Consider the following 25,806-nt stretch of genomic DNA (forward strand, 5'->3'; position numbering starts at 1 on the left):
GGCAGAAAAGGTACAGAAAATTTTCATGAACTGTTGAGTTACCCTTAAACATTCATCTCATAGGATAGAAAAGCTCCAGATCTGAATCTTGTACAGTTCAAGGGAACTGAGAAGCAATGCTACAGTTGATGGAAGTGTCTATACTGACCTCTTCATTATAAATAGCTCAAAAACTAATGGCTCACTGCCTTCAAAGGACAGATTTAGGCAACTGGCACAATTCTGTTCTAACAAATATTGAACAGAAATTTGTTTTAATAATCCAAGAATTTCACTGGATATTGCAGAGAGATTAATCTGAAACCACTGAAGATTCTAAAAGGTTATCAGGAAATACACTTGCTAAAATGCTTTGAAGTCAGTACAGTGGTATGAAAACCAGTAACAATTTGGGACAATAAACCAGAGATGTCTCTGACCGGGTAAGACACTCATCACTACACACTTCTACAGTGCATTTTCCTGGTGGCTTTACCCCAGAATTCTCTAGCTAAATCAGTGCAAGTCCCTCAACCCCCCTGTAAGTCAATTATTCAACTGATAACGTGGGAGAAATAATGCCAGTACACCAATAATACAGGCTGCTGAAGCTTGCTTTTTCTCTTCCTGTGAAACTTTTTGTGCAAGATCCTGATATAGCACGATCTCGCCCAAGGGCCACTGCAGTCAGCAAGATCTTTAACAGGAGACAGACACAAAATATCACTTGAAGAGTGGGGAATAGTGTTCTCTTAGTGCTTGGGCTCTTTTTCAGCTTGGTGGCACTTCAGAATTCAGGATGCCTTACAGGAATAGTGGTCAGGATCACCAGTGCAGGGGCACCAATGCAAACGCCAGGAACACAATGTGGCAGCTGTGAGATTTGCTACTCCAAGGAGCCAGCTGCTGGCTCCCAGTGACACCAACAGCATGTGCAGAGCAGGATTTCCTGAGGTGTCCAGACCTGCACAACGTCTGCCTGTGCAGTGCTCTGGGAACAGGGCCCTCATGCTGGCTCTCATGACAAAAACCCACAGCTGCACACACAGTCTGTGAATTTTGTTACTCATCCTGCACAAGGTGGTTGATCTGTAAAGAGGCAGAGCCTCTCTTAATCCACTGCACAGCCAAACCACTGAGAAATTCTGGCCTTCATTCTTAGGGGCACTTATTTCAGAGTAGGGTATTCAGTTCCTGAAGTCTCAGCTCATTAACTTACACTTCAAAAATTGTATTAACTTCCAAATTAAATATAATGAAGAAGTTTGTTAATCTTAACATTTAATCCACACTCACATTTTCCAGGTTTGGAAACTAACTATTTATGTAGTCATTATTGAGAACATTGTTTAGCTGACATTGTAATGATTCATGGGCAGTGTTTTCTCTTCTTAGTTTTGTATTAGTGAAAAACAACATTTTGAAAATGCCTCATAACAGAATTTTTCATCCTCTCAACAGCTGGGTGTTTGACATAAAGAAATATCACAATTTTAATGAAAACACAAGAAAGCTTATGAAATCCAAAATGCCACTCCATAATTAGACAGACCCCTAAAGCTACTTAGTCTTCATTTTAACATCTAAATTTTTGCCCAACTCTGACTTGCAAAGCATGACATAAATACATGTAGGACCTAAACCACACAAAGATACAAAACAATCTTAAAACTGACTATGTGCCAGGCTCATGCTTAGAACGTCAGGAACTGTTCACAGAAAGACATTTAGGAACCAGATGCATCATCTTTTCAAAGGCACTGCTCAGAAGGAGTCTTGGGCAGATTTTGGCCTTATGTTTATTTACAGTTATATTTAGAAAACACTGCATTTAACTTCTGTTCTTTTAGCCTGTATTGTATTGGGGATATCATAATTTTCAGAAGTAGGTGCTGACAGAGTCTACACAGCAATGCATGAATCAAGGACCTAATTGTAATGTATAAAAAGACATGACTGTACTCACATTCCAGGATGTCAGGCAGACATGATCAAACCTCCATGATGAATATCAAAAATCATGGATGTTTAACTGCTTGTCTTCCCCTCCATTCTCTTCATTCTTTTAACTTAAAAGGCTGATGCCTCAAGCACTCACGTTAAATTTTGCTGTTTTCCTACATTGTAAAATAGTTTTTGGCTGCTGTGGTTGTATTTCAGTGTGGAATAAAATTTTGTCCTGACTCAAAATATTGTTCTGTGCCTTCCTCTAATTTGCTCACCTAAAAACTTTTAGTCAAAACCCACACATTGTCAAAGGACTGCTATGGTGCCAATATTCTCCCCACCCAGTGAATTTTCCAGGTCTCAGCTCTATTAACAGGAGGTTGGAAATAGATGGTTTTGAAAGTCCCTTCCACCCTAAACCATTCTCTGACTGATTCTATGCTGTGCCTGGAATGATACACATCATCAAAGCCAGGACTGCAACCTTCTACAAGGGAAACCACATGTGTGCTAAGGAAGTAAAGTTTTTATTTCCTAATTCTGTTATGTGAATATGAAAAAGGGGAACAAAACACAATAACTGCTCTCAAAGAGCCAAAACTACTGCCTGAAAGAATCTGAGGCTTGAAAAATACAGCTGTATTTAAATTGCTGAAGTAGCTTTCAAAAATGGGTTTTCCTTTGGGCTGCATTACACTGCAGAAGACTAAAAAAGGTGCAAAAGATTTAGGCTGTTATTCCAAAAGATTTGAATGGAAATATATTTTGTTCCCTTTGGTGTTCTCAGTCACTGCATTTTTGTAAAACAGCAGAATTTTATTTTTATGTTTGATTTGGACCCCAAATGAAAACCTCATCTAAAAGCTTGCCTAAAAGGTCAGTTTTGAGGCAGCTGACCTAATCTCCTGCCATTTGAAGTACTACACTGCTCCCTTCTGTCACTGCTCTGGAGTTTCAGTGCCTCACTTCTTGTTTATCTTCCACTGAAGATAAATGAAAGGTTAAGCTCATGTGGTTCATTTACCCAGATCTTTTCTTTGAACTGAGTGGCTCCTCCACTTGAATCTCTTCTTTGAAGCTGCTGTGAGAGAACAACTGAAATTTCTCAAAAGTGACTGGAGCCCAAGCATTCCTTGCTTGCAGCCTTCTCACCTCAAGATGTGCTCCCAACACTTTGCATCACAACTTGAGCACAGCAGAGAAATGAACTTTACCTGAGATATTCACAGCAGTTCTTTACATTCCAATTCTTCAAAAAATTAAATCTCAGTGGTTTTATTTCATGCAAAAAATAAAGAACAAGACAGGCTGGCACTGCTGCATTACTAACAAAAAACAGTTGTCAAAGAAAGGTGGAGACTTTGTACAACTAAGAATATATATGCTATTAGATCTTAATTTAATTAATTAAAAAATCGAAAGAACTCACTGTCAGTAACCATTACTGCTTGGGAGACCCAGATGATCAGCCCTGGAACACTCAGTAACTTTTCCTTCAATTAATTAAAAAAAAAATAAATTCAAAATTCCACTGTACTTACTGGATTGAGAACTACTGTGAAGAACAGCTCTCCTCCTTGAATACTTTTGTCTAATTCCTTTGGACCTCCAGGATACTCTTTATAGAAAATGGTGTGGGTGAATAAGCCACAAGTTTGCCTAGGAAGCACCTGAATTTATGAAAAAAACATAAAAAAATTCAAGAGTTTATACTTTAAATGAGATGATAAAAGCCAAAGTAACATATAAAAGAAAACTGCTGGGTTTATTTGGCTTCTCAACTTTGCTGGAAATCAGTACTGATCTAGATGAGTTATTATCATTAAAATCATATAATCCAAAAATTCATCCCATTTTATTTGAAATTAGACACTGATCTCTATCAGCAAATTACAATTCCAGAGCCTACTCAAATGCATCCTGTCCATAGCACTGCATCCTAAACCCAAATATTTCAAGTCTCAAGTTTTAAAAGGGGAAAGATAATCTAAAATATCATCACTTTATATCATATCAATCAGTTCCACTTTTATGTGAATGATGGCTTTGTTGTAAATTTAAACTGTAATTTGGAAAGGCAAATTTTGGTTTTTTTTGGCTTAGGCATCACCACCAATAATCCTACTCTGACACATGGGGAATTTTGCCAATAATACCCACCTTATAAGAAAGATTTACTTCTCATTCAACAAGGCTATTTTAAAAAAAAACAGCTGAAATACATAGTACAAGCAAAATTATTTTTGAAAACAATCCAAGAACAAATCTTTTGAATATGAAGAACTACTAAATGCAGTTATGCTTTTCATCAGAAACTCAAAATATTTTCTCTTGAATACAGAAAATAATTCACTGGAGAGTACTTCAATTATGTCTATTCCTTATGAAACAATCAACAGTTGAGTATGGATGTTCATGTACAATGCTTAACTGGGATTGTTATGACAGATAAACTTTTAAAGCATAAAAATGCCTTATTTGACACAGGCTGTGGCTTTGTAGATACTCTCTGTTTCTTGCAATCTCAACAATTTGTTGTGATGGAGAGAAGACTGTGATCACAGATTGTAAACTCCTGTTGTCAGAAAACGTATGGAATTTGTACATCTGCTATAAACTTGCCTAAGTTTTTTAAAAACCTTTGGATTTCATTGAAGAAATATGAGAAAAATTTTTCACAGAGGCAGGGAATGAAGCTGTACTGGATGGGAGGTGCTCTGACAAATCTTACACAACAATTACTACATTACTATTAGCCTGCAGATGTAAAATATTGATGCATTTGCCCTGGAAAACTGAAAGCTTGGGACTCCCTCAGCAGGTGGTTTTATACGACTGGTTTTGGAAAGAGATTTTTGGCTGCAGCGTCCTTGTGTGAAATCTCATTATGTGTCTTCAAATGACGTGCTTTTACAAATATTTATGGAAGGGATTTTTGGAGATTCTGAGTCCATCTGTCTTCCCCAAATGCTTTTGCTCCCTGAGCAGACCCTCAAACCCCTTATTTCACACGCAGTGATTGCTTTGAGGAGAACAAACTGCAGCTCAACCCTATAGTGGTGTCAGTTTTGTTCCTAGATTCCAGCAGATCATTTTCATTTGCTTCACCCAAAAATAGATCAAAACTTTAAAATATTACTACTTAGCTTAGCAAAGTGGTATCCATAGCAACCTGAGAACAATTCCAGAATTCTGCTCTAAGTGGCAGTGCTGTGCCAAGGCTCCCAACCTCCCCAAAGTGCTTGCTGCAGCCAGAGGTACAACCCAGGGCCCCCATTCACTGCTCTCCCACACACTCCAGAACAAAGTTACTTGGGAACATGCCACCAAGTATTTTGGAGAGCTGTTTTGAAACACTTCTGAGATAATACTGACGAGATGTGAACCCGAAATAGCCTCCACCCCAGTGCCCAGATGGCAACAGCACAAACGCCTTCCGTGTCACTTGTGTACAAGCCCTTCCTTTGGCAAACGTGGCTGCCAGTGGCAGTGCTGGCAGATATGTCATTCAGGAAAACAGTGGCATTTGAGAGCACTTTGGTAGCCTGGAGGTGGTGTGGGGGGTGTCTCCCTTCCCTGCAGCTCCTGAGGCTCTGCCTGCACCCAGGCTGACAGCCCCGGGTTAAACGAGGCTCCAAAGCCCAGCCCACATTTGTGTACGGCAGGAAGCCAAACAAGGGCAACCACAGTTCATGGGGAACACAAAAATATGTACCCACCCAGATCCAGATTCTGAGGAGGCAGAACCTGGCAGTACTCTTCTGCAGTTAATGGTACCATGCAAATTGAAAACCTGATAGAAATCTAACCCAGTATATTGTACTAAATGATGCAAAATTGACTTTTTCCTTGAGCTCTCAGAACCAGCATTAACCACAGGGCCAGAACAGTTAACAGCCTGTTAACTGCTGTCAGCAGGGTGCCTTCATCAGCACAAACATCACCAGCATCAGACTGACTTTAATTAACAAGACACTGTCAAATACATCTTGCCACTTATGCATAAAATTATGTGCTTCTCACAATGTGAACTTTCAGGATAGCCTGCCTTTCCACTTAAAAGGAAATTGTTCATGAAATGGCAGAGTACAAAATGAACATCAGCAACACAACTCACCATGATGTTTTTGTGGATGAAGCCTCGTCTATACCTTGCAGGTTTCAGATGTGGGTATTCTTCCGTGCTGGTTACTCTGATGTTCCAAACCTTTTTCCAGGCATCATAAAGTTGAACATGTACTGGATAGACTCCTGAGTGGTGTGGAGCCACTGCATAGCCCAAGTCAGTTGGAATACCGTGTTCCTAAAACATGATGCAACAACGGCTGCACTCAAAAATTGAACAAAATTGATCTTTTAGCATTTCTCAAATGCTTTGTTTGTGAAAGACCAAGAACAGGTCTGAAATGCAAGTAACAGTAATATCAAAATATGCTGATCTGGAAGGAGATGGAGGGCAGCAGGGTGAAGATGCAACTCAGGATTTTAAGACAAAAGCCTTTTTAGAAAATATTTTTATGAGTAGGCAGAGAAGAAGGATAAAATTCATTTTACATTGGTTTCTTCAATCTACATTAAACAGAAAGCTGCACTCTTTCAAGTTCTTGCAAAGAATTTGCTCACGGACTCTGATTTCAGAGAGAAAACCACTGGCACACACTCAACACAACGCGTAGCATTTGGCAGCTACAGCTACAAAAGCACAATTCCCACTATGTGTACCTTCACAATTACTTGGATGAGGAGCTGAATTTTAAGATTCACTCCATTTTCCCTCTAGTCCATTCAAAACACAAATCCATTTTCAAAAACCAGCTTAACTATTTCAGTGTCAGGTCAAAAAAGGAACAAAGATAACCACTTGTAAGAGTCTCCAGGCAGATGTTGTAGAGTAAACCTTTCTGTAGCACATCTCCTATTTTTGAAGACTCCTGGTATTTCTCATGTGTACATACTCACCTTGGTGCCATTACATTCTCTTCACATTCAATGCATTTTCCTTCAGGTTACTTTTCAAAGGAACAGTATATAGCAGATATTCCTTGCTAGCCTGATCAGCAGAATGCACAGTCCATAAGATAACATTTTGCCATGATTTAGGAAGACTGCTCTTGCACTGTCTTTTAATTCTTAAGAGTTTTTAATATGGCTTGAATTGATAAGGTCATCTTCATCATATTTCCTAATCATACTGTGTGTGCAAAGCACTGGCTGATACCTGGATCCTCTGAATCAACTAGTAACTAAAGAACAGGAAAATCTCTACAAAAACAGTGTGTGAGGTGAGTAAAACCATTTATTGTGTGTAACAGACACGCCTGGTTCAATCACAGCAGAGAACCTCAAGTTGTCTATGTTTAAAGAATGTGCTTTACACAATTTAATTCCATCACACACAATCCAATTCTTCTTCCTTTTATCTTTCCTACTGCCCTTAAGCATGCATAAACATCAGAAAGGAAAATCTTCACAGAACATGTAAAAAATTGTATTCTCTAACATCCCACTGCATTGCATTCATTTATCTATAAACAAAAGTCTGATTCTTAAGGCTTCTCCCCTCAAGTTTCACAATAGGCAGTAATAAATTGTAATCTAAATCTTTCACTCTAATAAGGAGCCTATCATCTTCAATGAATTAATGTCTCCATTATTCCTTACTGACTGCTATTCTCCAGTTGAGCATCTCCCACACAATACACACATTGAGTGGATAATGCACAAGGCACTGGCAATTTTGGCTTCTTTCAAAAATGTGGCTGCTTCTCTCTGTTATTAATTTAAATGCTCTGAGCAAATGAAACACAATGAGCAGCTTCATGTCTGTATGTCTAAAGGTGAAAAAAAATTAACAGAAGGTACCTGTAAGCATTAAAAACACTGAAAGTAATGATGAAAGTGGCAACTGCTGAAGTTACATAAACCAGAGTTAATATGCATTATCCTTATAAACTCTAACAATTACATCCTGCACACTAATCCCTGAGGATGGCTTATGTCACACCAGAACTACAAGGACCCATTTTATTTCCAGTGGAGCTTGCACCAGTACACACATTCATATGAAAAGGGCTATTCTGGACAGAAGATTTTTAAACTTTGAGGAATCTAACACCTACTGCAATGCTTTCTTGAAAGGAAACATTAGAGTTGTCCTGTACTCAGTACAACTACCATTTACAGCAAACTTGGTGAAATCTTAATTTGAAAGCAAGCATGTCTCTCACTTAAAAGCCAAGTTTTCAAATACAAACGTTAACTGGCTGACAATCAGCTCTATCCTGCTCTCCTACACTCACTGACACATGACCATGGAGCACACTCTTTGTTGTTCTACTATCTCGTATCCCCCTGCTCCTTCCAGGAACAAAGTCATCACCTGCCAGCTCAAGAGCAACCAGTGGATTTTGAAAAGGAAGAAGTAAAATCAGGCTGCTGGAAGAGCAGATGCAGTTCAGCAAACAAGTTATGTCTGCTGAGATATTTTCATACAATTAGGTCGTAACACCAGACCCCTCTTTAGACAAATAACATGGTTTATGGATGGCAATTTGGGTTTGGTTTATTGTATGAAATTAACTGTCATCTGTTTCTCCAATAGCCCCAGACCTAAAACCTGTTATGTTTTTTTCTTATATTCTCACTGAAACATTTTGATTCAGAGCTTTGCTGTGAATAAATAATTAGTAAAGGCGATGCTTTTCAAAATAAGTTTACATAAAGTTGATTCAAAGGGAATATACAAAACGTTCTTGGGTATCACTGCAGAACTGCATGTTTGAAAATGAAGTTTTTGAGTACCTAAATTAAATAAAAAATGCAAAAATATAACTCACTAAGGCAAATTTTTTGTTGAGGATCATCTGCTCCACGAGTGAGGACTCATTGTGGAAGAGGTGTGGCTGCATGTGACTCCACATGTGGGGAAACCACCAGAACTCATCCACAGATCTCAGCAGCAGATCATCACCCTCATCCTCCTCCTCAGTCCCTGCAGAGAAAATGAAAAACAAAACCAAAACAGAACAAAAAAACTCCAAGCATTTCTGAAGTAAAGTTTCTGCTTTTATTATGTTTTCTACAAATGCTGGAAACAATAAGAATGATATTAACATCATAAACTGTGACCAGTTAAAACATTTCCTGCTGAGGCACTGGTGACAAAACGGGACAGTCAGGACCACTTTGCTAGCCCACATCCTATTTAATAATCTCTATTTTATGTCTCCTATTTCTATAGTGGGTTTAAAACAAAATTATTTTAATGGATAATATACATTGTTATATTTCTACAGTAAAGATGAAACAATTACAAAGACGAATTGTGGTAGCTCAACAGATGCCTCAGTGAAATCAATACAGAATTTTATGTGACTGGTGGAATTTACCACTCAAAAGCAGACTGAAAGGAACTAAATTTTAATAAAAAGGAGGGAGGCATTTAATCTGTTCCACAAGAGCAGCTAATGCAGGAACACAGCATTAGACTCTATCATTCCTACTTGTCTTCACACTACACAGAACACCATCAAAATCAAAGTAATTTTAGTGTTTCATTCTTACCTGTGTGATAGAATTTTCCTGAAAATCCCAGGTTGAAAGTAAAATTTGTAATCTGGGCTCTCAAAAGATTCTGAGTATCAAGCAGGGCCTGAAAAAGAAACAAACCAGCACATAAACATACCTGCAGAAAACACAACCTGGCACAGGAATTTAATATAACAATATAAATATTTTTACAGTTATGTGCCTTTTCAATTGGTTTTGCTATTTAAAAACAGCACTTCATGTAAGACAGAGCAGGACAGATATTTTTATTAGCACATAAAGATTAAAGACCGCATGAAAACTCCATCATTCTCCTCATGAAGATGACCAGCTATTAAATGCTGGGTTACTCTGTGAATCATGAGCTAGGAAAACAAAGGCAGACACTGAGCAAAGACCTTCCACTGGTCACTCAGCAACCCTGGGCCACAGCCAGGAATGAATTTCACATCCTGTGGCCCCAGCACTACCCCATTCACAAGGGTGAAGAGCACCTGTCAGAGCTGTGTCTCTACATCAGCTCAAGTACATCCACAGCATTTCAGTCATGGCTCAAAATCATGGGCAATGCAAAAGGAAAAATCTAGAGACAGCAAGAAGCTAAATGAACCCTATTGCACATCAAAGACCTGGATTGCAGATTCCCCCAAATTCTGACTCATTTCTCAGACAGTGAGCATACTGACTGTCAGCATCTGTGTACTTGCACTGAAGTAGTACAAACAAAAAAACACCATGTAGGAAGAAGGGGGAAGCATTATTCATCAGATGCAGCTTGACTCTTTGATTTCAATATGCTCTTGTTGATTTGTTACTCCTCAGATTTACATATTACATTCAGCAGTTCTCTGTGACTCTTACATCCTGCTGTTCTCTTGTTCAGTCATTCAGGTGGAACACAGAAACCCAGCTTTCCAAACTTTGCAAAGCAAAAACAAAATAAATGACAAAAGGTCATCAAAAAGTTTTCCAAGTCAACATACAGTATAGCACAATGATTTCAACAAAGTGGTAGAAAACATTACTATTGTCAGAGAAGAGTAACTGTGTTATGAATGGTGAATGTATTTAATTGCACAAGAAAGATCAAAATGACTGGAGATTTTCAAAGGTTGAAAGATCTAGCAGGTGCCCGACTCCTGAAATGCAAAGACAACTTAGTGCCTTGAAAAATACGAGCCAGTCTTTTTCATCATGTAAGTGATTTGCCTACAATTATATGCCAATGACAAGAAAACACTAGGAAGTCCAGTCCTGTTTAGGTATTAGGCATAGTACACTCAACTTACAGCTCCTTAAAATAGGACCCACTTTACAGATGGAGGCAATATCCACCTTATTAGAGCACACAGGCTCTTCTTCAGGACTTTCCCAGGGCTCACCTGGTAAACATCATCACCTTTCACTGCAAAGCCTGAAAACTGTCCTGTGAACAAGAGGCACTCTACAGCAATGTGCAAAATGAAGCACAGAATGGAGATAATTGAAAACAAGCTCCAGACTTATGAAGCAGAATATTAAGTGAAAAATCTTGCAATGCTGTAACGAGGGCTTCTGCACAGGCTGAGAGTGCAGAGATCTCTGAGGAGGCTTCTTATTCTAATGAAAGGCAGCAAATCTGCACCCAGGATTTATATGAAAACCAACCTTGAGCTGCTCAGAACCTATTCAATGAAATAATTTTTTCTCTGCATGGTTAAAGAGGCAGGAGGCAAATAATCCAGCTACTCTATTCCTAAGTGCTAAGGGCACACACACACTGCTGAGGGAAGGGGATGCTGAGCACAGCCTGCCAGCCAGGTGGCACAAAGGGCTGCTCACTTCTTTCCCTCCACATTAAGAGCTGTAAGTTTTATCCTCTTAGGTTTTTTTTGAGCTGAAAGTTTTATCCTGCACCTTTCTAACACCTGCCCAGCTTGTCACCTCCAGTCTAGTCTCAGCAGGATGGAAAACCAGAATGGCAAACAGACATTTAAAAGGGAGAAGAAGGGAGAAAGGTGGCAAGAGGCCCAAGACATTTCTGTAACAATGCAACACAGTTCACTTCTTCCCTGGGAATTAATTTTGCCAGTGTGGTTCCCACCTTCTTGCCTTGTGTTGGCAATGTATCAGCTAATTCCAAGGGTGTACCTGCTCTGCCTGGGAACAGGGATACCACAGACCTGCTGTGAACCACTCTGGGTACAGACAAGCCGAGTTAACATTTGAGTTGTCGTGCCTGTGATTATTTTCTGGGCGACTTGACATTTTACTCATATTTCAGGTTCTAAAAACAAAATGTTAAAACTCATGAAAAATATATAGTAGCAGATGGCAGGGCCTATTACTGTGAGTTTCCATCAGAAAGACAGAAAGAGAGAGAAGTAGGGGGAATAAAAGCCTGAAATTTCATTTCTACATGCTGCTTTATAAGCTGAAGGTAAACTGCTGGTATTTTATGATTGTTTATGAACAGCCCCTCTGGGTATCTGTATGAGATGTTACATAAATACACCAGTACTGAAGATTTTATTTTAAAACCATCTAGTCAAGTCTTCATATGTTTATAAATAATTATTTAGTACATGTTATATTTCTGCTGGTACTATAAAGAAAATAAATCGCTGGCTGCATAATCCCTTTCACATACAGTTTCTTTGGAATTTTTCCTAAGCTCACAGACTAGGTTTAGGAAATTCCTAGTGCCAGAAATCAAATGTAAGTGTTCAATATATGATGAAAGACTCCTTTCTTTGCTAATAGTAAAAAAAAAATCTCAGAAAAAGGCCCTGTTACAATTCAAGGGATAGACAAAAGTTAACCCAACAGCAAAACAACAGATCTGCTCATCTCTCAAACAGGACAGAGGCATGGACAGATGACATGGGCTGTCAGAAGTTTTTGTTCAAGTAAATCAGCTGAAAAACCAAGGATCAAACTCCTGTCTTCCAACCTGCTTCCCATTTCCATAGCCAGGAAACCACCCTGCCTCCTGCCCTCAAATATCTCCATGTGATTTCACTTTAGAGTCTGCCACAGAGAAGCTACAAGTGTCAGCCTGTCTTCAGCAAACAGACAGCTGTAATTTCTTCAGCATCAACACAAATATTCAGACTCAAATGCCTTGACTGATCAAAGGAATAAATCAAGATTGCCTTGCTGAACTCTGGCTCACCAAAAAGGAATGACGCCTTCTTTGTGCAGTCACACCAACATATTTATGACTATTTTCCTGCTGAAAAGCTGCTAAAGAACTCAGGCACTTGAAAAGAGAAATAGTTCAATATGCTGGTAATTCTACTTGTAATCATGTACATTTCAACTAAATTGGCAAGCAGACAGATAGAGCCTCACAGTGCTGCAGCATTAACATCTTACACTTGACATCAGTACACGCTTTCATGTCAGCAACAAATGCAAGGGCAGCTTCATCATTTTCCACAAAGCCTTTCTCCTCCTCTTTTTTTTGGGAAGCAGATCTCATCTCTCAACGCTTGCTTGCTTAACTGTTTTACTGTCTGACAATACTATCAAAGGTGCCATTAAATTAGAAATAATTTTGCTTTTGAGTAAAATTTCTCATGTCCTGTTGGCTGTTCAGTACAGGCAAGGACCTTCTGAAAAGGATGGACAAATTAATAGAAAGTGAAATGTGAAAGCATGTGAGTTAGGCAGAGCAAGCCCCTCTATGGGAGCTCTTATCCAGAAGCAGCTTTAATTTTTCCACATTGTATTTCTTTTGTAATCCCTGCAAGAGAGGGAAGAAACAGAACTGAAGCCGTTTTCAGAGTGGAGTTCTTGGTGTAGAGAGGTTTAATGAGCTGTAGCTGATGTGATGTCATTTTACTCTGCACTTTTTGGGACATCACTTGGCCTTTTTCTGCTCTGGGAGTGCTTCAGCAGAAGCTGCTGCTCAGGTACTCACACATCCCCTGCCTCCCTCACCACAACCTCCCCCTCCTGCAGATCCTGGGGTGTTGAGAAGCAGCAGGCCAAGCAGGAACACAAGACAGCTTCAGTGAAGCCCAAGTATCTGGGAATCAGTATTTTATGGGGCTGTTTTGCTTCTGAGGAAAAATGATTCCTTCATGATAAATTATGTATTTTGGAACATCATTAAAATGCAATCACTACTCTTTCTGGATTTCCAAGATCAGCAATTTGACACCCATTCCTATAAACATTTAATCTATGCAGAAGAAAGAATAATTGCTTTGGGTATAGGGATCTATCTGAAAAACATTTTACCTATCCACACAAAAGGACAAGAAAGCTTAATTTGTCTTTGTGCACTCTGTTAGCAGAGCTGACAACACAGAGAGGGCAAGAGAGAAAAACTAAGAAAACCTTCAGCTTTTTCTGCAAAGTATTTTGCTGGCAGAGAACAGGTAACCCAATTTTCCCTCTAAGTGTCAACAAAGTATCAGGCTGGAGTCCAGTTATGTGCCCTCTAAGTTTTTCAGTGTCCAAAAGAAGAAAAAAATTCAGGAGCCACAACTTCATCTTAGGTGTCCAAACTTATGTGTCCAGTCAAAGATCCTTAAAATGTAAAGAGCCACTTTAGAAAAGATTGCTCAAATGACATAAATCAAAAGTTTTTTCATCAGGACACACTGTTTTAAATGTCACTGGGTCTTCCTTTAGAGTTGTTTTTTCATCACATACAATAATGATCTTGATGATAGTGCAATTATGTATTTTCAAGTAATTAGGCTCTTTCATCTAGGTAAATCATTTGTGCAACCAAGAGACTTAAGAAATATTTCCAGCTTTCTATACTGACTTCTCACTTCTTGGAGTGGAGGCTGAGGTACCAGCTAATGAGAACTGAGCTAATTACGACAAGGTAACTTGAAGGTTATAAATACTTGGTGCCAATAGCATTTAATAAAGCAAAGTAATTAGCATGCTGTTTTCAGGGTTCTGTCTGAACTTTTGCTTTATTAGCTCTTAATTAATCTGTACTTAGATGAAAGAGGTTACTGTTACTAAACAGCTAAGAGATCTCGTTATTTTGCAGTTAGTAGAAATAAAATCCTGCATTTCTTTTAATTAAAGGTCAAAAAAATCCCAGGTCAGTTGAAACAGAACTAATAAAACTCCCTACTGCTACCTATGTTCCCCTAGATTTCGGTCAGATAGGATTCAAAAGAAACCTTGCTGGCTCCATTTTTACCTAATACTCAACCTGCTTATGTAACACCAAGTATTAAGAGCTGAGTTCTCAGAGTGTAACAGAACTGAGAGTAAAACCAAAGTGGATCTAAAATGCACTAACAGTCTTTGGGTATGTTTAAGTTCTAGTGATGTGGTGATGGCCAGTACAGAGGCAATGTGAGGTTTTTGTCAGCCCCGGTGGAAGCCCTCTGGTAGCCACGCTGCAGTCACACAGAGCCCACAGCTGCCTCAGCCCTGAGCACGACAGGCCATCCCTCAGATGCTGTTCCAGGTCACTTCTGGGCCACTCTGCTCTGCCTGCTTAGTCTGGCTCGTCTCCATCGCATCCCACCAGCAGCAGATAAATTCTAAGGGCTGTTCACCGATTTGTGTTGACACTTGTCTGGCTCCCAGGAAATGTTATGCATTACACCTCTGCACCCCTCATTAGCCAGCCCACACTTCTACAGCTTCACATCCTGCCTGCAAGGGTGCACAGTGCTTTGTCACAGATAAAACAGTGCTACGGCTGCTCTGTCTAACAGACATGTATTTTGTAGTCACCCAGCTCACAAAGGACAGAGGTTGTGATCCGAGCTCCCAGCTCCACATTCATTATCAACAGCACATTTGCTCCTTATTTAACGCTTCCTCTCAGGCCAGCTCCCGCTGCAGGCAGCAGGCCCAGCAGGCACATGTGGCTGCAGGACAAGGCTGGGCTGGGCTGCAGCACTCCCTGATCCCTGACTGGGCTCTCTCAGCCCGGCTGGGAACACAGGCTCAGCCCTGGAAGAAGGTCAAGGCCTTATCTCTGAGCAGCAGAGAGCTGGGGGGCTCAGCTGATGTGCAGGCAGCCATAGCTGGGGCACTGCACCAGCTCTGCTCTGAGCAGCCTGTCCATGGCCACGTTACTCTGCCCACTCTGGCTTCAGAGGGGCCATTTCAGGCCCACCTACACACCACGGCTCGTGTACAAAAGGTGACATTCTGTAAAACCTAGGTTACCACTGATTTGATTCCAAAACTGCTGCTCCCCAGGTGCAATAGCCTGCAGCTCCTTTCATGCTGCTGCCCAGAACTTGCTCTCCATGCCAGGTCTCCAAAGCACCTCCTTCCCTTCCTGCTCTGCCCCACACGTCCTGTCCAGGTAGGAAAGGAACAGCAACCTCACTCCAATCCCCTGCCAAGGACAGGGACACATTCCACTAGACCAGGCTGCTCCAAGCCCTGTCCAACCTGGCCTTGCACACTTTAAGGGGTGGGGTCACCACTTCTGGACAGCCTGTGCCAGCACCTCACCACCCTCACTGTAAAAAACCTCTTCCTCCTGATGCCCAATATAAATCTACCCTCTCTTTCAATTTAATTCCTGGACTGACAGGGGCAGACTGGGAAATTCCATTTCTTTACGTAATGAAAGTAAAAGTGTGGTGTCAGTGTTGCATATATCAAATCCAAGAGAGTGTGAAAATGGCCTTCTGGAAAAACATCAGCCTTACTTTTATCTTCAGTGCCAATGTTCTCTGAACCTCAAAGCCTGAGCCTGGACAAACTAAGACCCACTCGTCCCCAAAAGGCCTACAGGCTGTGCTTGCTGCTCAGCACAATTCTAACAAGTCTGGTCTATATCATTATCGAAATGATCAGAGTTCAAGAGTGAGGGAAATAAATCTGTTTTTCAAATGCACACAGAATTCAAGCATTTAAATTTCGACACTGTTTTCCCACAGAGTAACAGTGGCCACAATTACAATATAAATCTGTTACATGATTACAGTAAAACTCAACCCCACAGACCAAGGTGTAACAAGCTGCCATTCAGGTACCTTGGAAGAAGTACTGGAGACTAGGAGCTATGCCTAAAGAGCTGACACCAAGCAAAGACAAACACCTTGGGGTTTGTTCACCTCTCAGCTGATACTTTTTCCCCCCAAGTAAGAAGATTAAAGCACAGCATTGGTGTTAATGCTGAGTTTTACACACTAGGGAACAAAGAGTGCAAATGAATGAAGACTCAAACCTTGTATTCTAGATAAAAACCAAAATAAACTGTTTACTCTCCCTGTTTAGCAAAGCACAACAAAATTACCCCATCACTGGCATATTAAAAAGATTATTCCACGGGCTGGGCAATGCATCGATGTCACAGCTCATTCACAAATGCTTCTTAGATGTTCCTTTTTTTTTCCTAATAGAGCCAAAAAGATTCCTCTGCTTCTAATACTCCATCTGAATAAAAATAGCTATCTACCTCTGTATCTATGTTTCAGGTGAGCTGAGGAAAAACAAAAGCTCTTTTTCCATGTTTCAGCTTTACTGACAGAAAAAACCCACCTTTAATAAAAAAAAATTTCATTTTCTCACTCTGTCTGAAAGCTCCAGGTAAGATACAGCTGGGAATTCAGTCTTCAGCTTGCTCACCAGCCAAGGGTCACAATTTATGGTTTTTTCCTTCTCTTTATGAGTAGCTCTAAAGTTGTTGAATGAAATTCCCCAGCTACATCAGCATTGGTATCATAGAAATTAAAAAAAAAAAACAAAAAACCAACCCAAGAGAAAGTTTCCACAAAATAAAAAATGTACCTCTTTTTTTCAAGATTATATGTAGCCAACACAGAAATAACAAAATAACAAAAACTTATTTCAAGTTAATAAGAACTTTGACAGTTTCATTGGCTCCCACATAGTATCACGTCTAAAGGACTTAACTGCAGAAATTCCCAAGATTTCAAAGAAAAAGGGCAGGATGATTGTGCTAGAACTGTTAATACACACCTTAGCTGTTTGTGCTTGTGTTTCTACAAGACAAGATGACAAAAGCTTGGTGTGCCCAGTTGAACATCCCACTGGCACAGTCTACGCTTGCAGCCTCAAACCAACACCAAGGAATCCAAGTGAGCTCTGCACTTGATTTACTGGATGAGACTGGGAACATACCTTAACACAAATCCCCTGCCAATATTATATTCCTTCCAACTGCATATTTCATCATCTTTTGCCAAATCTAATTTTTAAAGACTTATATAATCCTACTTCCTTTTGGATATTAGCCTTTATTCTGCTGCTTTTACTGGCTATTCAGCCTACACTCAAATATCCCTGTGCCTTACATTAAATATTTTATCCATTCTCACTGCTTATACCCTGCAGACATTTGCAGCCTATTGCCTTCTGCTTTGGTCATCCTTACTTACCGAATTCTTTAGCCTTTATTTTTTCATTTTTTGCTCAGATGTTTCCTGTCTATTCTGGTGTCTCTAAGCACTCTCCAAATATTTCTAATCAAGTTGTACAGAACTGAGCACAATCTAGAAATCTCCTCAGTCAGTAAGATGAAGTATTTCACTTATGTAAAATATTTTGCATAGTCTGTCTGAATTTTAAACCAGTTTACATCACAAACTGAGATACATTTTAGTATTCATCTTGTCTTAGGATATTCTCAGGATCACCATTTTCACCATTTCTATTACTTTTAACTATGGCAGAGGAAAGGACAAGTGCTAAAAGGAACATCTTGCAGCATAAAATAACATTTTTTATAGAAATGCAAAATTGATTTTCAGCCTCCTTTTGAGTGCAATTAGCATTCTATCAAAGACAGCTCTGAGGTATCTTTAGTCCAAGTCCACTTTAAAATGGAGAAGAGATACTTGGCTTATTCCCAGGATTGCTAACACTAAAAGGCAAGTAAATGAAAGCTTGAGGAAGAGCTGTGGCTTATTAGGTCAAAAATGCAACCAGTGCTCCCAAATCAAACCTGTCTCCTCTAGAGCCCTTTGTCATGGGGGTTTGGAATGAATGTGGAGAGCATTCCTCTGCACAGTCACAGACTTTATTTGTCCTCTCCACTGTTTCTATTTTCAAATGGATTGCAGTATAATTCCTGCAATATAAAGTGGTTTTAAATTTAATTTATTATTTACCTCAGATATGAAGCTACATTTTAAGGAGCAACACTAACTCATCTCTAGGACTGCAAAGTAAAAGACGGAATCTCCTAAAGAGTAACTACTTCTAAAAATTGGTCGTAAGGTTTTTATGGTCTGTGCACAGAAAAAGAAACTGGAATTGTAAACAGATAGGGAATTGTTATTCCATCAGGGGCTACACATAAACTGGCAACCAACTGCTTTTCCTTTACTTGGTCTTGTAAGCATGGTCACCAAGAATCAGTCATGTCATTGCACTGACCTTCCAGAGCAAACAGGAGAAGAAAGGCCACTTGCCATGCTGCTGGACTGTAAAAGAAAGCAATGAATTAGGAGTCCCATTTCCACTCTTGTTTTTCTCTTCTTGCCAGACTGTGCCTCCTTGATGTGACTGAAGAGAAGGATGGAGGAAGGCTCACTCTTGCTATCATATTTTACAGTTAATGGCTTTGATTTCTAGATCTGTCTGCAGTTTGGTTTTTATTTGCTGGCTGTGAAAGTTTTATTCTGTTCTGTTAGCAGCAGGAAGTGGATGGCTAAGCTGTCACTGAAAAAGCCCAGAATAAATCCTGCAGCAGCCACTTGTGTGCTGCTGATCAATCTGTGCAGCTCTGCAGGAAGCTCTATTGCATTATTATTGTTTGCATTGCTGAGGTGCTTGCTGAACAGAGAGAGCCTCTGACCAAGAGAATTCACAATCCAAGGAAAGAGAGGGACTGACAGGATAGCAGCTTCAGTTTCCAAGGCCAGATGGATCAACCCAAACACTGCAGAGTTTAGGGTATGCTGACAACACTCAAAGTGTGCAGATTCACATGCATTTTTTATCTTACCCATGAAAATACTCCCCTACATTCCTGAAGTGTATACTTTTATGTAGACAGAGGGAAACAGAGCTTGCTAACCACGTGGCTGTGAACCAAAAATGATCTCAGTGTGGGCTGGCACACTGGGTGAACATAAGCATTTGTGAGGATTTCTTTGGATGGGCAACCTTATGCTCAAGATTAAAGATACCTCTCCATAATCAATTAAGTCAAGGGAAAAACCAGAAACACTGTTAGCCAGTACTCAGACTTAGACCACTTGATCTCAGGTGAGTGTCATCCCCTAAGCTGTATTTAAGAGAGCTCTTGAATCAGAAAACTCTATTGAGAACAGGAAGACACCATTGTCACATAAAGTCTAAGGGTAGCAAAGTACTCCCCACCACAGAGAAATATGGGGAATTTAGCAATGAAAACAAATTATCCTGATTTTCTGGGAAGATGCAGATGACTAAACCCACAGTGCATATCATCTTGCTTGGGAAAGCAGCAGCAGATCCCCAGAAGCTGTCATTTCCTTACTTGGGTTCTATCCTGAAGACAACCAAGGAGTGTATAACCAATAGTAAGATCAGATGCTGAGGTACAAGAGCTTGAAGCACATCAGCCTCATTGCCCTCAAAGACCTCATGGGATTTACCATGCCAAGAAACAGTTTCTGCAGTCTCTCTGACAGTAAAAAACTGCAAATGAAATGCATTTTTCTTCTCTTAGCTACCTGCCACTGAATTTATAACAGTAGGAGATGGTGCAATCCTTGACATATCACTGTCTCAGGACTCAGGTCTGCATGAAACATTTTTAGTTTTCCATGTACAGTGTCAGAGCATTAAAATTAAAAAACAAACAACAACCCCCATCAGGTTCAGTTGTTCCAGTATTGCAAAACTAAACAGATGGAAAGTAAATCAAAAAATTCATTTTTCATAGAAAACCAAATACAAAATACCTGACCAAACAAACAAGAATTTCAGCAAAAACAGAACTAATGCAAAGAACTGAATTTACAGGAACTAAGGCAGCCATACCAAAGCTGCATCCATGGTTGTTGTCATCATCCACCATGGATAAACTGCAAGATGAAACTCAGCACCAAGCTTATTCCATGGACTTGGCTGTGTCCAGCTCACACAGGTGCAGAACAGGAGGAAGAGGCCCCGAGGAATTCCCAGCATTGCTCTGGCAGCCCCAGAAATGTCATACCCAAAGCAGAGCCAACTTATCTGAGTCCCTGTGTCCCCCCGCTCTGGGTGAGGATTTTTATCCTGCTTTCCATTTCAAAACAATTTTGTTTAACTGGGCTCTACTGAGCAGCAGTTGCATCCATCGTACTAGACTAAGATTCACAGAGGCTGCCACATAAACCAAACTGCTTTTAGAAGTTAGATGTTACAGTGACTGACTGCTAGAGTATACTATATGCTGGTAGCAGCCCATAAAACATCTAAGACCATTTTTATAACTTGTTTTCAAGTTGTACTTTAGTTCTGAAATCTAATTCTAATTCTCTACTGTCTCACAGTGTGCAATATTCCACACTACTACAGCTGACACAATATGCTCAAGTAAACTGGTCTTGCTAGGGCATCAGACAGCTATAGACACACTCCAGCCAGGAATTTTCCTTCTCCTTGACACTTGTGAAGAGCTGAATGTACTTTTTACCTCCTGTTTCCAACAAGTCACTTTGAAATACCTTAGGAACTTCAGGTCAAATTAGGAAACAATGTATGTACACATACAGCGGACACATTCCACACTGGTATACAGGTATTACAGCTAACAGAATGGGAATGCAAAATGATTTAGCAGAACAAAAGTAACCATTGGTTTCTTATGGAATTTAAAGATGTGATTAAGAAGATTTTTTTGCATCTCCCAGAAGGAAAGATTTATGGCTCAGTGGTTCTGCAGGTGACACATTTGATGACACCTGTCATTTCTTTTGTGATAACCTTCTATGTGATGAAGCAGCAATTAACTTAGAGATCGAGACTTCCTCTTGTGACAAGGAACAATCCTTTGTCTTGACAGCTCAGGCCTTCTGCACCTTTTAGCCCTTCTGCCTTAACACAATATATATGGAAGATTCTCTTCTGAAGCAAATATTTAGGTCATTCCTAAGCAAGAAGAACTCAACAGCCATATTTCAAAATTTATAGCCAAGTGGTCTGCTTTGCCTTGGGAAGTTCTGGTTTCTTTCCATGTATGCTGCACAGGGCGAAAAAACACTTAATGGATTTTAAACAACTGCAATAATTTAAGCAGTGCAGACTAATGTGGATGAATTTAATAGAGGGAATAAATAATTAGCTCTCAGTGAGGAAATCTGTTATTAAACAGAACTATATCAAACAAAAGGTTAGGCAACCAATGTTACTATGAAAATAACAAAGAAATGACAGCACTGGCTATGGTAAATGGAAGAGGAGTGATCTGACCAAATATAAATGTTTATATTTGATCTTAGTCACTCTGGAAACAATTTATGAACAACAATCTCATACTTTTATGGTGCAATTCACTTAACCAGTGCCTGCCTGAAGATGAGCTGTTTTTCTGTGTTTATGTCTACTGTGGGAAGTTAGAGCAGCTCCATTAGAGGTGCCTGCCTTAAAAACCTTAACATGCAGGCAAGATGAGACACTGTGCATGGAGACTGGAGGGCTGAGAATGGATTCCTTTTGGCTGAACCCTGTCCAATACCAGAACAAGGTTTGGCACAGCTCTTTTCTCCAGCTCTCCAGTGATTAATGCTGGAAGACTGCAGCCCGAATCTTGTACTGCCCACTGCAATGCACATAGACACTAACACATGCACTGCCCAAGAACTCCCAAACCAGAATGACACATAAGGATCTATCATCCCCCTCCAATAATGGATATGGTTAATAGGAAGATTTTTCCCTTGCTGATTATCAAGAATAACTACAGGTATAAAAATAGGTTAGGCTTACCTGAAGAGAAGAGATTCCCATCCTGACTTCAATTCATTCTCTTTTGAAAAGCACATAAAGGACCAGACAGTCAAAAGGAGCTCCCACAGCTAATTATTAGGAAAAAAATAATTTGGCAGTGTTCCAATTTTTCATTTGAAGTATGTGATTACCTCTCAAGGAACTCCAGAAAGTGCATATATTGGGGAAATGAAGGGAAAGGTAGACAGCCTAGACTACCAGTATGGAACAAACTGTCATCAGGAAATAACCCACATTTAATTTCCCCTCTTTTATCATCTGCTTCTCCCTTGAAAAATCTCAATGCTTTATAGTAATAAAAATTTCACCAAGAGTAACTGTAACAAAAAAAGATATGAAATATGTAGACTGTCAGCCAGGACAATCACGGTCTATTAAGATAAACTTATTCTCTGGATATCTAGATAGATTATTCTCTGTATGTCCATTTAAATGAATTATTTGCACTGCACAGGCTCTTAAGTCTTCCTAAAAGAAACAAGGAAAATAAAATATAACATTGTCACAGCCTAATGGTCCCTCCTGCCTGACAGACAATAGGAGAGAAAAAAAAACTTACTGAAAAATGAATGTTGAGTTGATTATTACCAAGCTTATTTTCGAAGTGGGAGGCAATTAGACCATGGAAACATTCTCTTCCATTATTTCTATTATACCAGAGGAAGATAAAGTACATAAATATGAGGATGGATGGCTATTGTTGATGCACAGTGACACCTACTCAGTATCTTACATTAAAGAACTATGTTCTCAGCCCAGATGTTACACAGCAACAGGCAAATCTCTAACAGGTACTTACTCTAAAAATCTGAACCACTGTTTCAAATTGTTGGGCTATCTTTTTTTTAATTGAAGAAGCTGTGGTGAAACTAGAATAAACTTAAGCTGCTTAAGCTTTGTTTAACAAAACAAAGCATTTACAACAGGATAAACTATATTTGTAGAAGATTTTCAGAAGGGCTCTTTACACTCATGTTCCTGACAATATAGGTACTCAAGCTGAAGTACCATCACTTTGCCTCTTTGGAGGTATAGAAGACACTCATTTTAGAGAGCCTGCTTTTAATTTGACCTCTTCTGAGGTCAATATGTAACACTGATAAAAAATTACCACTAAACCTTAAAATAGTAATTTTTCTAAGTACTTAACTCCAGTTTAGACACTTTAAAGGAGAGGGAAGTTAAGGCTTAATGGGTCTAACCCCCAAATATTAACTATTCTGGCCACTTTGCAAATCTAATCTGGATATGTAAAGAAGAAATTTCTTTCAAACCACGATGTTAGAGTCAGGATCTCTCTCCTTGGAGACAGTCAAAAGGCACCTGGCCATGGCCCAGCTTGAGCAGGGGGTTTGGAGCAGATGACCACTTGATTTTTGCTACTGATTCTGCATTAACCTTCCAGTTTGTGAACTCTGTCTGATCCCACAGGGCAGTCACAACCAATTCTAGGTCTTCTGGCTCTTGGGAGATTGCTGAAGTTTCAGATAATTTGTATTAATAGAATACTGGTAGAAACATTCCCGTTACTCTCCTCCAGCTCACAGCCCTGGCAGCTGTGAGTATATCCAGAAAATATGAACAAGGAGATATGTCAAACAAAATGAAATCACAAAGGAGCATCCTCCCCAATTCCATAGTGGCAGCAGTTAAAATGCAAGCTTAGTGGAAATGAGCTAATGTTGAGTACTGAAATGATACCAAGTCTACATTCAGAACCTCTTTTCACACTTGCAGCACCCAATTCTCTGTCACAGTCACTGCAGCAGAACTCAGTAAAACTCCTGTATAATGAGATGTCATTTATCTGTAAATACACTTTACAATAACATATTTCCAACTACTGCAAATTGATTTTGTTTCATTCCTTCCACGTCAATTGTGCCACAGAGGATAACTCCTTTGATATTAATAGTAATGAAGATGCATTGCATCTGACAGCCCTAACAACACGTTTAATACAACATTTTAACTATAAGTAGATGAAGAATCAGAAGGGAACACTTTTTTCAGATTCCATTGTTTCAGAACACAGTTCTGTGTAAATGAAATTATCCTACTTAAAAGTTATTTCCACTTTGATATTACTTCTATTTGATATGACATTTTATTTTGGGAAGATTACTTTGTGACATACTGCAAATTATTTTCCCCAAACAATATGGTTTATCCTTGTGTGTCTGCTGTAATCAAATTTGTCTCAATAGTCTCCTGTTTCTGGTATATCACTCTGGCAATTAAACATCCCAACTCACTTTAAAATGACAACCCTAAGGTGTCACTTGCAAAGAGAAACAATACAAAGCATGCTGTCTCTTGATTGTTACTGCACAACACAGTGATGGATTTCTTCAGGCTTTATTTCACCCACGTTATTACCAGGAAGTGCTGCTTCTGCAGAACAACACAACTGCCAGTGATGGTCATCACACCTGACTTTTTTCCTGCCATCTGAGTTTGCATTTAGGAGATTCTCCATGTATGCTCATTCACCTAACTCAAACACTGCCATCGTGTTCTCCACAGGAAAACCATTTAGGAAGCTTCACCTTTATTTCTGCTCTCTCCCATGTGATTTGTTTGCCTAAGGAAAACACCTACTTAACACGGAGGAAAATCTCATTTATAATTGCATGTACAGAGAATGTTTTGGAAAAGAGCTGCAGTTTTAAAGCAAACTAAAAGTTGAACTGCAGGGTCAAACCTTTCGTTTAAGGAAGCGCTGTATGCAGAGTTGCTGTAGCTTGACAAATATATTAACACAGAAAAACCCCAGAAATTCGATTAAAAATGAAACAAAAATAACCCACTGCATGCAGTGCTGTCCTTGCCTTTCCTTCTTGCAGTTCCCCATTCCACTAACAAAGCTCTAAGAAAACATTCTCCTTTATTTTTAGCACAAACAGGGCAACAATCAGTATGTTATAGATTTTTAGCTTCTAGATCAAGCTGAGAAAGGTGACCTACTACCTGCTTTGGGACAACACTCCTCCCAAAAAGCACAGAAGAAATACTTACAGGAAGAAATAAAGGTAAGATGTTAGTGCTACTGACCAACAGCTATCACCACACTTGAACAGCACAACAGAGAGGAAAAGGACCTTCAGGAATGCACAACTCTAAACATTAAAATGGAAATTGTCGAGTCATATAGTGACAGAATGAGCTTTTAAGACCAATATTAACACAAACCCTCCTGGCAAGCAAGTGCCATAAAACAGAGATGAGAGCAGTGAAACGCTGCAAGCAAATCCTGACATCCAAATCTATTTCCAACAGCCAATAAACCCAGCCCACCCTTCAAAGTTTATGCTGACATTTACTGCTGCTCACCACATTTACCTCCTGCTTCTAAGACTCTCAACATGTGCATTAAATATGAACAGCTCCTGGGTGGAGCCCTGAAGTTCCAACTATGAACAACTCTAGACTTTCAGATAAAAAAATCACTTTGCTGTA

General features: G+C 39.6%; 1 protein-coding gene across 2 annotated transcripts in view; it reads right to left on the minus strand.

Annotated features, from left to right (window-relative positions):
• LOC106860200 (bifunctional heparan sulfate N-deacetylase/N-sulfotransferase 3) overlaps positions 1-25,806 on the minus strand; it is a 51,904-nt gene that overhangs the window by 18,578 nt on the left and 7,520 nt on the right. The window contains exons 3-6 of one of the 2 annotated variants that reach the window (XM_014887936.2): positions 9,490-9,577; positions 8,763-8,917; positions 6,044-6,229; positions 3,468-3,596 (exon numbers count right to left, since the gene is read on the minus strand). In XM_014887936.2, coding sequence (XP_014743422.1) covers positions 3,468-3,596; positions 6,044-6,229; positions 8,763-8,917; positions 9,490-9,577 — 558 coding nt within the window. Of the gene's footprint in view, positions 1-3,467; positions 3,597-6,043; positions 6,230-8,762; positions 8,921-9,489; positions 9,578-25,806 lie in introns of both variants that reach the window. The other variant, XM_088164239.1, reaches the window with a different exon arrangement.

The sequence above is a fragment of the Sturnus vulgaris genome, chromosome 4 (assembly GCF_052056855.1).
Source record: "Sturnus vulgaris isolate bStuVul1 chromosome 4, bStuVul1.hap1, whole genome shotgun sequence".
Taxonomy (NCBI): domain Eukaryota; kingdom Metazoa; phylum Chordata; class Aves; order Passeriformes; family Sturnidae; genus Sturnus; species Sturnus vulgaris.